The sequence below is a fragment of the Myiozetetes cayanensis genome, unplaced genomic scaffold (genome assembly GCF_022539395.1).
Source record: "Myiozetetes cayanensis isolate MyiCay16 unplaced genomic scaffold, myiCay2020 scf22, whole genome shotgun sequence".
NCBI classification, from domain to species: Eukaryota; Metazoa; Chordata; class Aves; order Passeriformes; family Tyrannidae; genus Myiozetetes; species Myiozetetes cayanensis.
The window spans coordinates 2,855,974-2,872,108 of NW_026087434.1; the positions used below are offsets into that span (position 1 = coordinate 2,855,974).

The following is a 16,135-nucleotide window of genomic DNA, read 5'->3' on the forward strand; positions in this document are numbered from 1 at the left end:
ATGTTTGGAAAACAAGCAGTGGATTATTTATAAAAAGCAGGTGTTCCCTTGGCTTGTAAAGCCATTTAGTCTAACTGGTTCCTGATTCAGCAGATAAGCACCTTTAATCAAACAGTGACATTTAGGGTTACTACCTATTATTTGTTTGATGTTTAAGTATCCTCACAGCAACAGCCACTGTAGACTCATAAAGATTATTAGATAATGGGTAGGTTTTCAAGTGAACAGATTGCACCAGAGACTTCATGATTCCTTTACTTGAAGGCAAGTTTGTTTTAGTATTTTATGGGCCAATCTATCCTGTTTTATGGATTTATATCCATAGATAATTCACATGTATTTTTCTTCTCCTCCTTCCTCAAAGATTCGAGTTTGAGAACACGATTACATCAGGATTTATGAACAGGCAAACTGCCTGTCAAGTTATTTATAAAAATAAAAGGTTCCTCATTTACAGAGTTGCAGCTCCTCTTCTCTTTTCCTGAGATCCAACCTATCCCTGCCCTGCCCCAGCTTCATACCCTACCTGGCACATGGAAACATTACCAGACATATTTAATCTGTACTTATCTGCAGAGGAAGTGATGTACTGCTATAAACCAGAGTGATGTACTGCAATAAATCAATGCCCACTTTACCTCAATAACCACGAGATACCCAAATTATGCCAATAAATTTTTATTTTGACCTGCAATATTACTCCAATACTGGATTTTTCTTGAGTTCAACATTCATAAAAAAACCCATGACTTGACTGAAGAGACAAACGTAGGCAAGGTTTAAACCAAAGCAGATCCTGGAACCAAAAAAGGGGGTTGACTTCAAATCAGCAGAAGGGACTGACTCAAACCAAAACCCCACTACAATTCATGTCACAACTGCTATTACCAAGTGACAAGTAGCTGGGATCACAATCCATTATTTCATGTTATAAATTCGCCACATTTGGAAGTGACATGTTTGAGTAACACATCCTTTCAATTAAACAGGCATCTAAGCACCCTCTGACTGAACACGAGTTGCACACATAATGTCACTAAAATTGAAGTTTAATTTGAAACCTACTGATGTTTAAAGCCTAAAAGAGCAGACAGCACTGGCAAAGTGCGTTAAGATGAAGAGGTTTTTGATGAAAATTACATTTTATTTGCTTTAAGTTTCTGATGTAAAAACAATGCATGTTGACAATATATAGAGAACACATGGAGAAGGATGGAATAGAGATATACTGGGAGAAGAAAGTATGGAAGAACATCTGAACACTGACAAGAGGCCAAGTTTCATTCAGTTCATTATCTTTTCTCTAACAGCAGTTGGCACCAGCTGCCACCAAAGGCAGTGTAAAATAACAGGACAGGTTTCCAGGGGCAATTCTTTGGGAATGCCTTCCCAGCCTGAATCACTGGGCAGATGGTTCCTAGAATTAGAGGTGGTATCTCTGTACTTAAATAGCTGTCCTTAAAATCTTCCTTGAATTTGTCACATTTTTTTCCAAACCTTGTGAAACGCTTGGATTCCAAATTTTACTACTTTGAGGGTCTCAGAATTTAAACTTTTAACTTCTCTACAGACCAAAAATTGGCAGTGTGCACAGGATGGTTCATTTTCCTGCCAACATTACCTGCTTCTCATACACACTCTCCCAGTGAAGTTTGTCCTGCTGAACCTTGTATTCTTGATCCTGCAAAAGAAGAGATGTGTATTCTAAATAATCCAACCACATTTTTCTTCGATTTCAAAGCAGTCAAACACACACATTTACTATTACATAGAACAGCCCACTAAAATTAAAAATCCACTTGATATCATCATTAAAAAATTCTCTGACATACAAAGAAAATTCAACCAACAGCAAACAACAAAACTATCTCAAATTCAAGACTTTCATGTTTTCTAAAGAGAAACAGCAACTTGTTTTCCTGAGCTATTAAAATGCCATTCTGTACTATATCAACTGTGAAATGAAAGGCATTGGGAGGAGAAGTAGATGCCAAAACTCCAACAAGACTGATACATGATACAGATGTGGAACTCATTATCCTCAGATAGGAGGATTAATTTAAATGCCTACAGGAGGGCAGAATATTGAACTGAACTGTTAAAGAGTGACAAAATTGAAAACAATTTGGGAACTTACTTTTAAAGTGTTTACAGTTTATGATAAAAAGAAAAAGACATTCATCATTCTTTGTCGTGTTTCTCTGTAATCCACCAATACACAATTCAACTGTTTTATTTAACATGTGCATTACAAGAAACACTCAAAAGATGTCTGTGAAAATTCTGCCCTTACCTCTTTCAGTCCCACTTTTAAATCAACCTCTAAGCAAAAGGTAATATTTCATATATTTCTATTAATAAAATACAGACAAGCAGGTCATGTTTAAATATAAGTGCATTTTAGGATGGTTATTGAAACATTTAAATCACAAAAAAGAAAAAGGAGACAGGGTTGGTCACCCTTTAGCAAAGTCAGGGCTCACCCTCAGCTGTTGCTGCCTTTGGTGTTCTGATTCTTGCAACTGTTGCTTTAACTGAGTCACACTCCTCCGTAATTCCTCAATCACATCAGATGCCTGCAGGGATTTAACAGAAAAAGGGATTTTGGGGTTGCACTCCTCATTAGCTCTTCAGTTTCATCTTTTGCATCTTTAAATTTGATTTCTCAAAGCTGCCCAAAATTGGGAAAAAAATTATCAACTTGGGGGAAAAAAAACCAACAAACACCTGTCTGAGTTTACAGCTCGGGATACCTCACTTTGGGCCCTCTGGTGAACTTAGAAGTGTGTGTTGAAATCCTCTGGCATCCAGAATTTTAACAGAACAAGCCAGATCCGGGTATTAATTGCATCTCATCTGAATCAGCTGCGGAATTTTCAGTCAAATTTGGGAATGAGAAATTAAACTTCAACTCTATTTGAACTTGCACACGAGTAACTCAGAGAACTGAACAGGTCCTCATATTTATACGTAAGCATTATATTTATATTGAGGAGACCGCTTAAAAAATGAGCCACATTTTCCTGCCTATCATACCTTAGCTGCAGAGAGAGCTTGTTCCTGCTTTATGAGATCTCTATCGACATCAAATTTACTTTGTAGTCGCTGGATGTTCTCCTTGTACTCCTGCATAATGTGGTCCTTGTCTTTCTGTAGCAAGTTGTACCTACAAGGAGGAAGCAAACAGAATATGGAAATTGCTTTCATATTTTGGCATTTTTCCTGCTCGATATCAACTCTGCAGATCCTGCACTGCCTGCCTGTGCCACTGCCCTTGTCACACAACCAGCTGCTTATAAATAATGGAAAGACAACACCCTCCTCAGGATGGTTGGGTGGGTCAGTCCAAAAGGAGCTGGACATCAATTAATATGTTTTCATGGAAGTTTTTTAATGTCAAATAACATTCACAGCGCTCTTGGAGCAAAATGAATAATGTTTGCTCTCGGGAATTCCACGTTCTTCAGTGTTAAAACTGGCAAGTGTTATTTAAAATTTATTATTTATTTATTTATTACCTTGCTTTGAGCTCCTGAAGTTCGGAGCACAAGTCCTCGTAACGCTGCTCTGCTTCAATCTTCTCCTGAGACAGTTTTTGATGCAGTAAATGACTATTTTCAGCCTCCACGGTCAACTGCTGGACACGAGCCCCCAGTTTTTGCACAGTCTCGTTCTGAAAGAACAGGTCACGTTGAGGAAACCCAGAATAAATGAGGGAATAGTCCTGTTGTTTTTCAGTAGCCTGGAGCAACAAGGTTCTTTGGTGATCCAGAGGCACAAGGGTTACAATAGCAAAGCTGTCATCAATCATGACAGGAAATTCTGGGTTGTGCACAAAACATAAATAAATCTTCAAAATATGGATGTCTATCCCCCCCTCAAAGTAACATGTCTTCCTCCCTTAAGCAAAACAGCAAATGCAACTGATTTTTAAATTGAAAATCTTTTAAAATGGAAGAGAAGACATATTTATATGGAAAACTGTAATGCATGATAACACACATAAAGGATTTTTAGACCTTCCATTAATCTAATTACAGTGACTTCCTTTCAATAAATCCCACCTATTAAAAGCTGCACCTTTTTCCTAGAACTTCACCTCCTAATGTAAACAAATTTAAAAAGGAGCAGAATAAGAACAGGCAGGTAGCATTGAGACTACTCTGCCCCTTCCCATTCTTCCCTAAATTCATGGTAACAGGCACGGAAATGAGAGGACTCCTCAGGAGGCTGGAGTCAGAAAATAAAACTCAGTTGTCCCTTCAGGATGTGCAGATCATGGTTAATTTTATACTAACAAAGGCCTGAAGATGAGGGAAACGGAACAGAATTTTCACCCACAGTTAAAGCAAAATAAAAAGCCAAACATCAGCCACCTGCAGCCACTGCCCCAACTGGCACTGACTGTGACGTGAGCCTGGAGCAAAGCCAGAACCTCACACAGGCACAAGGGTCACCTGGATGGTCACCTGAGCTTAAAATATTCCCTGACCACAGAAGAGCAAAGTTCTCCATCAATGCAAAGCCAGATGCACAGGAATGTTTGGGGTTTTTTTTCTGGTGGGGGGAAAAGGAGTGTTTGGTTTGGTCTTTTTGTCGTTGTTTTGGAGTTTTCTGTTTGTTTGGTTTTCTTTTTTTTTCCTTTTTAAAGGAAAAAAAATAAGAGTCCTGGCATATCACCAGATATCATAACTCCTCCCTGGCCCTGTGGCCCTCAGGGAAGTTGATATTTGTGCACAAACCCCTCCTTATGAGCTCTGTGGCATTAGTTCAACTGTTCAGCCCATTCCTCTCTCTAACAGCACTGGCATTCCTGACAACATGAAACTCTGAACAAGGAAACTCTGAAATACCAACCGAAAAAAAAAAAAAAAAAAAAAGAAAAAATAAAATCAGGAGACAGAAAGAAAGAGAGAGAGAAAAAAAAGAAAACTAATTTCCAGTGACAGTCTAGTCTTTCATCTTAAGCCCTGCCTTGAACTCTACCTTGTTTAATTATTAAATCAGAAGCTGCTCAGCAAGATCTGTCTAGTTTTGATGGTTCTTAAATTCAATCTTGCTGACAGACTGTGTCCATTTTTCTCTGTATTTACTGTTACCTATGACATGATCTGAATGTTAATTTTTAAATTCAACATTCATTAATAAAGGAATAAATTTTGTTTGACATTGTCTTTTCACTCACTCAATTTTCTTCATGCCTCATCCTGATAAAAAGTACAGGATGCTTTTTTGAGGTTACTAGTCAATTTTTAGTTTTTTGCATCATTTATATAACAGCTCAAAATCCACATTATACCTTATTACATGTTTATAATTATTCTAGAAAGGAAATGCAATACATTAGAATAATCATTATTTCAAAGTTCTTTTTATGTGATCTTTAATCTAACAAGCATTTGCTCATTCAAAGAGAAGGTGGGTAAGGAAAGAGTCACATGTATCTATGAAAACAGATCTACTACATAAATCCTTTTTTATAGTCTACAGACCTACAGAAACAAGAGTTCTGCAAACCTGAACCAAAACCAGTGAGAAATGGTACAGTCAGTCCTTCATTACAAATATATTTCTCTGTAACACTGATTGAAGGGATGTACTTTGATTAATTTTATCTGGGGGAAAACAATCCTTGGCTGGATTGGCTGCAAGGACAGTGTCCTCTCAAAAGGACAGAGTAACTGCACTGCAGCATCAAAAATAAGTATGTACACAAATCATAGAATCATGGAATGGTTTGGGATGGAAGGCACCTTAAAGGGACCTTAAAGATCATCTGATTCCAACCCCTGCCATGGGCAGGGATACCTTCCACTGTCCCCAGCTGCTCCATCCTGGCCTTGAGCACTTCCAGTCCACTTGAACACAAACCCATGAGGTTTGAATGTTGGAAAGGACACTTTCCACTGTGAGATGTTCACAGCAGAACTCACAGTGGACTGTGTCTGTTGCAAATACTCCTCCTTCATTTTGTGGAGCCGGGCGTTGGTTTCCTCCAGCAGTTCCTTCATGTCCTCCGTGTGCTTCTTCTGCAGGTTGAACTTCTCCTTCTCCATCTCAGCCACAGTCTCGTGCAGCTGCATCAGAAAAACAGCACAGAATAATGAATGGCATCTAAAACTAGCATTCCTAAATATTAGATTATTGTGGAATATAAGTAGAACAATTGGAAAATCCAGGTGGTCACATTTCTGTCCTTTATAACAAGACTAGAAAGTTTTCTCACTAAATAGGTCTGCTATGACCCTACAAAGCTGTGAGAAATGTAAGCAAGTCATTTAGAAGTGTATAGAGGGCATAACAATCCATACAGAATGCTAAGAGACATACTTTTGCCATTCTCTAATGTTCTAGTGGAATGAGATGATCTTTAAGGCCCCTTCCAAACCAAACCACTCTGGATTCTACAAGAAAAGCCCATTTAACACTGAAGCCTCGAGGTCTTCAGCACAAAGGACAAGATTTATGATTTATCTCTTAGAAGGCAAGAATTAAACCCAGCATCATTTCCAGATGCAGGGCTGTGAAAAAATTAAATTACACAGCATTCTTCAGCTCTAAAGGGAGGTGGGTCTGCCCTTTTTGTGACCCTCCCTCTCGAGTGGGGGAAGCCAGACAAATCCTGACAATAATCTGGACAAAGGTGATGCTGTCTCACAATAAACACGCTTTTCCCCCTGCTTTGCTGCTGCCTTGAGTTTAACAATAAATAAAAATACGTGGGAGAACTCATGACCCATTGCAAAAACAAGAGTTCAAAGGAATCACCGTGGCAGCAGGTAGCAGCAGGTTTACCCAGATTAAAATTCCATGTCAGGTCAACCAGAAATAAACACTTCCCTAATACATCCAGAGACTTGCCAGGAGGCCAGATGAACCCCAGGCACAGGGTGACCAGCTGGGTGGGTGTGGGCGTGCAGGCATCAGCAAAAAGAGGCTTAATTACTCCAGAAAAAAAAAAATAAATAAAAATTGGCATTAAAAACATCTCTCAAAGTAACAGATTCCTTATATTTATTTTGCTGAGTGACAAAATGCATTACATCAGATAAACACTGCAGGAATCTGTCAAAAAGCAAGTACTGTTCATTACCCTTTTCTCCCACTCATTGTTCAGGGAGTCATTGCTTTGCTCACACATCTTCTTCAGCTCCTCAATCTGCTGCTCTTTGGCTTCTCTGACAACTTGTGACTCACGAACAACGGTCTGAACTGTTAAAAGTGGGAAAATAAACAACCATTCAAGAGGTACCTTTGGGATTGTTCAGTGCTGGCAACAACCAGTTTACGTCAGCTTTCCAATTGACCCGACTTTCTGATGGTTTTTTGGCTCTTAAATACTTAATGCATGAAATGCTTTAAAATTTAGCACTTTGCTTCTGTGCACACTACAATATTACAAGGTGCTCTCTGTTTTCTGCTTTGTTTACAGGCTATTTCAGAGTGAGTTTGCCTTCCTGAAGGAGTAAATATACATCAGCAAAATTCCTTATAGCCTAAAAAAAAAAAAATAGGCTGATTTCATGAGCATCCTTAGGTGAAAAGGTTCTTGTGAAGACTGAATGCTAAATATATAGAAGAAAATTAAGTTCCCCAAGTGATTGCATTGAGAATTCACAGTCTGACAGACTCAGTGGAAAACAAAGCAGGTATATATTCATTTTTCAGAAGAGACTCAGGATTTTCACTTTCTGGCAAAAGTGGGGGCAACTCAAAACACAACCTGTTCCAGCCAAGAGCAACCACCAACCCACTGAGAGAGGCACCAGATTCCCTGTTGGACAAATTACTTTCCCAAGGAGCAGGAAACAATATACATGGAACACTCTCCCTTTTTGTACATAGATTACCAAACTTCTGTATTATTTTACATTGTGGTTTAGTCCATAGTGTAAAAGGACTCCAAGGAATTCTAAAAGAAACTAACACTGAAAAACTGCTGACAAGCCACACTCAGGCCAAGTTTTGTCCTTATGACATATTCAAGACTACTCATGTTTGAAATCTCTTGCCGCAATAGTTTTAAAAATAACCCACTGTGGTTTGATTAAAATGTACTGAATGCATAAAGAAATTAACTCTGGGCCAGAGATTCCAAAAAGTTTGAAGTAAGTGGTCAAAATACTTCAGCACCATCAAAGAAAACTTTTTTGGTGACGCTCATAAAACCTGTGTTAAGTATAAAAAGACCACACGCCTCCTGAATACGTGGGTTGGAAACAGCAAAGGCAACTGGACAAGCCTCTCAAAATCTAAAGGAAAACATTAAGTGAAGACCTGCAAGTGAAGAAGAAAGGGATGTCTGAAGGAGGAACACAAGCCCACAGCCTCAACAGAGTGCAGTGCAATACCACCACACAGAAAACAACCAGAAAGACAGAAATCACCTTTTTTCTCCAGTCTTCTGATCTCCTCCTCAGCTTCTTTTTGTTTCTTTTTGTGGGCGTACTTCAACATCTCTATCTCATCATTCTTTCTATCCAAAATCTGCAGGGACAATTTAAAATACTTTCACAAAAGTTCAGAAACATCAAAACTACAGCCAGTGCACAAGACAATACACCCTGATCTCTGTCCAAGGCACTGCCTTCAAGAAGTGTTCGGGTTGTGCAGGACTAAGAGATTAAATCTAAGCCATTTTTCACAGCTCAGACTGCCAAGTCATAAACAAAGGACTGTTGTAGATAAACACAGGTAGAAATAGATTATAAAGGAGTTTCATGTTTCAAGATGGGTCTTTTTGTTCCCTTTTAAACCTGGGCAAAGCCAGCGTTGCTCTTGTTGAGTGTGCAAGTTTGATGGTGCTACTACTGCAAATAGAAAAGATCGGTTTCCCTTTTTGTGTTTAAGTTGCCCCATACTATTTCAGAGCACCTAAAAGTCTCAGCAGGTTGAAGAAATATTGAAGTAAATTGGTCAACTTGATTACACTCTTCTGTACTTCAGCAATTGCAACTCCTTGCAGGGATTCCAAGGAACAATGGGTTGGACTAGAGCAAGTATATGAAGGTAACTACACCCCCATTTCTGCACAAGCTCAAAAAACACCTCAAATATTTGCACACTTTGAGATAGTATTTTAATTTAAACTTTGTGTTTAAGATAAAGATTAAAGTCTCAGAAATTTTATAACAGTGCCCCAAATCTCTTATCCAACAGAAGCTTTCATCTTAAAACAATATTACTCCATCTGCAATAAACGTTTTGCATCTTTAAAGATTAATACGACACTATTTAACCTTTTCTAAAATATCCAACGTTATTAAACAACTTCAAAAGACGGAATTCTAACATCAGTTAGAGGGGGCTGACAACTCAAGGGGATGAGAAAGCATTTAAACTGTTCCTTATTCTCACAAAGCCGCTTCCTTTCGGCTCCCAGCTTTGCTCGCCGGTTCTGCTCGCAGGCTCTGAGAGCAGATGAGCCAAACATGCACCTGACCAAATATTAACATCCTTTCAGGAGGCTTTGATGTGTCACAGTGTTGTGTCAACCGACTTCCTCCGAGGCTGTGACTCAGCCTCTAAGAAACAAAGCAGAGGTTCTGAGTAACGCAGAGCTTACAGCGGGATCAGCCGTCGTTTAATTCCCACCACATCCCCGGGGTCAGAGCAATTCCAGGGGCACTCAGGACCTCGCAGGATTTTCCCCCCCACCCGTGTTTAAAATGTGGCATTGAAAGTAACCACGTGGTCTGTGATATCCTTTTTGTGACCCAATGAAGACAACCCCAAAGGAACCCCAAGAGGTAGATCTGGTGTCACGTCGGTGCTGAAGAATTAAGAGCCAGGTCAGGTTTAACAACACAAAAACATAAATAAAGGGCTGTTTAGTGACCAGGTTGTGCTCTAAGACTCTGTGTCAAAAGGGAAACAGGAGAACAAACACTACTCCTGTATGAGCAGGAACACGTGTGATACACTTGGGGATTTTTCTACTGTTACATTTTGCATTTTGTCCATAAAAGTCTTTTTGCTCACATTTTTCTGTAATACAGGTGGCTCTCTCTCTGAAAGAAAAACCATGAGTTTGTGATTTCATCACACAGAAATTGTTGGGCTGGTAAAATAAGTTCTCTTGTTCAAACAAACAAATGGTCTCGTATTTTCCTTTGTTTTCTCCCCATGTTTTCCCTTTCCTAAGTTTATGTTACCATAGAATATTGCACATTCCTATCAGTTCATGCAAACTGTTACCTACAATCTGGCTTTCAATGAACATCAATTGCAATTGTGGAGAACTTAAAGAACAACTGCTAATTATTGATGATAATCATATTCCCTGTTATTAATACATTGGTTTTGGAAGAAAATACAAACACTTGTTACCTTCTGAACATCAGCATGGTGCTTCTGTTGTAGTTTCAGTTTTTCTTCATGGAATTTACCTTCTGTTATTTTCATTTTCCTTTCCAGCTTTAAAAGCAAAACAGAATAGATAGACAATTTAAATAAAGAATGAACTACACTAATGACCTTTTCATAACTTTTAATCTGAGTCTTTAATAAGGCAACGGGAAGTCACAAATAACTGCTGAAAACAATCTATATTCAGCTTCTTAATATTTTCATATCTGTTTGACAAAACTACTACAGAAAGATGTCAACCTAAAGCATTTATTTAGAAAATGAATTTGTAAGATGTTTTAGTTGGCAATAAACACAACTGCTGCTGCCTAAAATAAGCTATAGTCCTTAATTTAAATAAACACTTCAGAATAAAACCTTCAATATTTGTTAATATACCAAGTTTGGTAAACTTGCTTTCATTCAGGCAGGTGTTACATTTACACAAAGAATGTCCTTCAGCCCAGATGCACGTTTGTTTTTGTTTGTTTTCCATTATTCATAGAGTTCACATTATAAACACATTTCCTTTTAAAGGTGATTTATAATGGGATTAAGGACTGGATTGCTAAAATACATTTCCTGTTGTGTTTGTTCAAAGCAGTGCTTGAACCCCCCCGACACAATAATACATTGACAGTTCTTACTCAGAGTCTAAACTTCCAACTCTGAAGTATTTTTAAACCTCTTGCATGTTTTCACAAGGACAGGTATGACAGGAATTTGGTGTGCCTCGTGTCTTCTAAAAACCAAAAGTGACACCTTGAGTTCAGATTTAGGCTATTCCACTCCTACATTTATTAATTTCTCCTGTTCAGAAAGCAGAGGGGACACAGAGGCTTCTCCAGACAGACCCCAATGCCCCTCTCCCATTAGAAAGGGGGAACCAAAACCCCTGGAGTGAGGTACCAACCCCACCAGCAGACAATAAAGTGGCCTTTGGCCAACTTTGTGTCCTTTTGGATGTTCTGGGAGCCCATGGAGCTGAGGTTCCCTCACCTCAGAGCTGGACACTGGATTTCCATCACCATTTTTCAGCTCTCCCCTTTTCATTTAGCTCAGCTAAGAGCCTGGCTGGTAATGCTCTCAACTGACCAACTCCACAGGAATCAAAATGATTTCCATTCCTTTGACTAATCACAAGTTGCCATTCCAGCACGAATCTTTATCTAACACAGACAAACCCTACACACAGCACAAACTATTAATTTCTTTTCTATGGTTCACCTGTGTTACAGATTTATTGTGAATTGAAAACATCGCTGCTATCACGACTTGAAAACGTGAGCGACAAAAATCCAAGTCGACTCAAAAATGCAAGATGCTGCTCTGTAAACACAGAAGACTCCCCAAGAATTGAAAAGAGAAGGAAGACCAGTAATTTCTTTCCATTTCTTGACTCTAAACCTGCTTATTACACCACAGATAAAGAGACCTGTCTCCCAACTATTTGTACACAGCCTTATGCAAATTAATGGGGGGAGAAAAAAAAGTTAGATTGACAATTAATCCAAAGAAAATAAATCATATTCTCAGCTGTCAGCCACTTCTTTTATCACCCCAAAATAAGCATCATGATAAAAATGCATGTTCTATTCGTGAAATCTACGCATATGTATATATGAAAAGAAATATATGCATATATCACTCCAACAAAGTGACATTATAGAAGAAAATCTTAGTACCAGGTGATGAATAAGTGTTGATTTAATAAAAAGAGCACAGTAATCCACTTCCAGATAGACAGCATGTGAACATTCCATAAATAAATATGAAGGTCTTGTAAAAACACAAATACCAGAAACTAAACATGAAAGAGACTCCAATCTGCTTGAATTACATTAAAAGCTTATGAATTACTGATGTACAGCTACTGCCCTCACACAGCTACTAAAGCCACACAAACACTTTGCATTTAAAACTCATTAATAAAGTGAGAATGTCTTGGCACGGATGAAAATTAATCCTTGGTGGGTTTCTATCAGCTGAGAGCTGGGCTTGGTTTTATTATTCCATCAACTGAAAGAACACAAAAATAAATCTAAACCTTAAAATTCCATTTGGATTATACAAGGACATGTATGTATTTCCAAGTGCTGGTGATTGTTCTCACAGCCACAGGCTGTTGTTCTCCTGCAGGTTGACAACAGAACTCCCTGTACTTGAAGCTGGTTCCCCCTCTCATTAATCTCCCACTTAGCACCACCTTGCACTGGTTCTCATCAATTTTAGCTCATTAATTTGTTACACCACTTCCACCAGAACGGCCAGCTCTTCAATTTTCACAGATTTTGGGACTTCTTTCCAAAGAGAAGAGCTAACTGCAACCAAACAACAGACATGAAAAATGTGTTCAAGGCACAGAAGTCAGTCCTACTACATGAAGAAAAGGGAGGAGCCCCATGTTAAACTGTTTGAAATTCAGTACTTGATTTGCTCTTGGAGTTTTCAGCTTGTGTTAAGAGCAAAGCTGTATCCGTAATGAAGAACTGGTAAATAAAATAAAATTAAAAATCTCCCACAATATTTAAATTTTCTACTGCTCTGTAATTCCAAGATGCACATATATGTTCATCACAACCCCTGGAAGGGTTAATTTGAGCACATGCTGTAAAAATTGGTTTAAAAATCCTACACTTCTGTGGAAAACTGCTGGAAAAGCCAGAAAACCTGAGGACACCACCAGTGTCCTATAGAAAAGCCTGGAGTACTGGTTTCACTTACAAATGTGCTTTTTGACCCACCCTCTCTGTGAGGCACATTTCCAATCTCACCACATACGAAGATAAAAAAAAATGAAGTCATGTAAACACATTTTAATCAGTGATCTCACAAGGGCCGGGGCGAAGCAAACGGGCTCATCACCACTGGCAGTGAAACATCTCCCCTTCCACTGCAAAGCTTAGGCACGTTATTAAACACTGATTTCGATGGAGGATTATCTGCTCAAATTAAAACCACACCAAGCCCAGGCTGAGCCCGTTTGCAGTTCCCAAATGTCCAACCTCATCTGCTCCGCGCGGCTCCATTTCCTGCCGAGCGGCACTTGGGTGACTCCATGTGCTGCTCCTCCACACGGTGCCCTCTGCACTTCAGCTTGCCTTTGCTGATTAAACTCACATTAAGAAGCAAAATAACCTACAGCAGCACCAAAGACCTTGGTAAGTTTTAGGGAAAATTGAGAAAAACAACTTAGAGAAGCCGTTCCCCTCGTTAGACGCGGTTCAGGGCGCTCGTGCTCGTCGGTGTTTATACCTTTTATCACCAGTTCAGAGGCAGCAGAAAATAGGAGATTTCTGGCATGTTACCATTCAGACAAGGAGAAAAAAACCCAAACAAACAAGTAGATATTTTTTAGCTATAGTTGGGAAGTTTGCAACTATGTATGAAACGCAGCCATTGCTGTTGCCTGAACATCATTCCTTTGGATTTCTGTCATTGTTTATCCTCCTCACAAAGAGTATGAGGCAATTAAACCCTAAGGCCATGTAAACAATACTGATGTCAAACATCTGTGCTGTCCCTGTTATTTAAAGCCATGGAGGGTGGTAGCAGCAGAACTGCTTTCATGTGCCTCATCACACTTTCTTCCTCATTCAAAAAAAAAAACAACTAAAATCAAAAACACCACCCAAACCAGTAAATAGTCACCTGAAAAACGATTTTTCATCCTATCACTGCCCTTTCATAGCACAGGTTAGGTGTCAGGAAAATTTAATTAACAGCTGTCAAATTTAAACTGATGGAGTCCAACCTGCAGCTGCCATAAATCTTCCAGGGAGGTGGGGGGGTGGGGGAGGTGATCTCCCCATTTTCATGACAAACATTCATCTTGCCCCCATTTACAGAAATTTGTCGAAATATTTAAATACCTGATTTAAGAGCAACTCAATGGGCAGGTTAACAATGTTAATCAGGGATAGCTTTGAACTCCTGCCCACTGCTCACTCGTCTTCATTACAGGGCTCACCCTCAGGCCAGAGGTGGCATCTTGGAGCTTTAACATCCACCAGAGATTTTTTTTTGGGGGGGGAGGGTTATTTGACAAAACAGTACTTGTTGCTTTTTTTTTCTAAGCCTATGAATATATGGGGGAGGGAGGGAGGAAGCGAGGAAGGGGGAGAAGGATGTAAACAATAACTGAGAACTTCAAAGTAAGAACTAACAATGTAGAACAATGACTTGTGTATATCTTACAGTGCACGACAAAACTTATTTGTCTTGGTGTTGTGCAGCTGCTGAAAGAAATCAGTGCACAGCACAAAGCTTTGATATTTTCATAGAAGAGAAAGGTTTCTTAACAAAAACATCAACAAACAACTCCAACTTTCTACTGAATCCTGTTTACTCAATTTTCACATGCAGGGTTAAAACAATAAATATTGATAATTTATACAGTGTTTTAAACCATCCAGGAAGGCCAAGGCAGGAGAGACTGTACTTGCAAAACAGTCAAGATTTATTATAAAGACATGCTGACTTCAGACTAAAGTAATTTGGAACAGTGTATCTCACATCATCATTAACAAGCTGTCTCTCCTCGTTGTGTTATTTCTGTATCATATTGTAGCCTCAAAAATTTTTATGATTAGCTTTGAGATATATTAATACTTTCCACATTTTACAGCGATTTAAGAGCCAGAATAACCACCTAAATCTTGAAAAGAAAATCACTGGTGTGAAAAAGAAAAAAATACTTCACAATAACTTATTTGAATAGAAATTTCTACAGCAAATGTAGATTTTAATCATATCAGAACTAATCTTCTGGTTTCAAATGGAACTGCTGAAAAGCTTGTGGAGTTTACAGGATGTGGGCAAAATACCATTCACTTCCAATTTCAAATAAATAAATTTATGACTACATTTTGAAACAGCACATCATAAACCAACAGAATCGCTACCCAAATTCTGCACTGAACATCATCAATATTTTTACCCAGTTCAATGCCCAAGGTGAAACAAATGGCTTGTAAAGTCTCTGTTTCAAAGAGCTCAGGATAAACCAGAGATGGCCTGAAAGAAAAGCAGCATCAAACAAGTGGAACAGCCAGAAATTAGAATGCAAAAAGCCCCTTTATAAACATGGCATTTTGCCCAGATTCAAAGGTCCCTCCACAAAAGTCCATGTTTATGATCTGGACTACATTATTTGACCTAACAAACATTTATAATTCCCTGCACGGATCTAACCTTCTTTGTATCTTTACTCTTTAAAAACACTACAGCTGCTACTTCCAGTTGCAATATTTTTTTCAGAGTATTCTTTAAAGAGCAACTAAACATTCACTCAGTAAAAAATTAACATCATATTATTATCCCATTTCAATAAACACTAGGAATGAAAGTCTTTGTCCTAAATCAAATCCTACCAGCTTTCCCCATCGAGAAAAAGCTGACTTTTTAACTGACACTGAAATTAATACACATTTGCTGGACACAGAAAAATAATTGAAAGGACAATTGTTCTCATTCATATGTAAATGTCATTAGGCTCTTTCAAGAGAGAACAATGTATTTTTCACAGATTTCCAAGTTGAGGGCAGTGGGAATAAGGAGAAGTGCTCTGTATCCCAACAACTGTGATAACTGGGAATGGTATTTTTATTCCAAAGGATGTTTTATATGGCTAATAAACATAACATGCATATTAGCACTACAACACATCATATCATTTAACAGCTTTATTGGAGTGGCAAGTGTCCCACTCGCACACAGAGCAAGTGCATCTGCCACTAGGAGCAGACACTGCCACCAGCAAGTTACCAAAAAAAGTTCAATATACGGT

At 38.7% G+C, this 16,135-nt stretch overlaps 1 protein-coding gene across 1 annotated transcript in view; it reads right to left on the reverse strand.

Moving 5' to 3' along the window:
- The window catches only part of CEP112 (centrosomal protein 112), a 150,123-nt gene that overhangs the window by 112,805 nt on the left and 21,183 nt on the right, over nt 1–16,135 (reverse strand). The window contains 8 exon segments of the mRNA XM_050319264.1: nt 1,622–1,681; nt 2,484–2,576; nt 3,037–3,166; nt 3,519–3,673; nt 5,934–6,077; nt 7,094–7,212; nt 8,388–8,487; nt 10,330–10,416. Of these exon segments, the coding sequence (XP_050175221.1) occupies nt 1,622–1,681; nt 2,484–2,576; nt 3,037–3,166; nt 3,519–3,673; nt 5,934–6,077; nt 7,094–7,212; nt 8,388–8,487; nt 10,330–10,416 (888 nt within the window).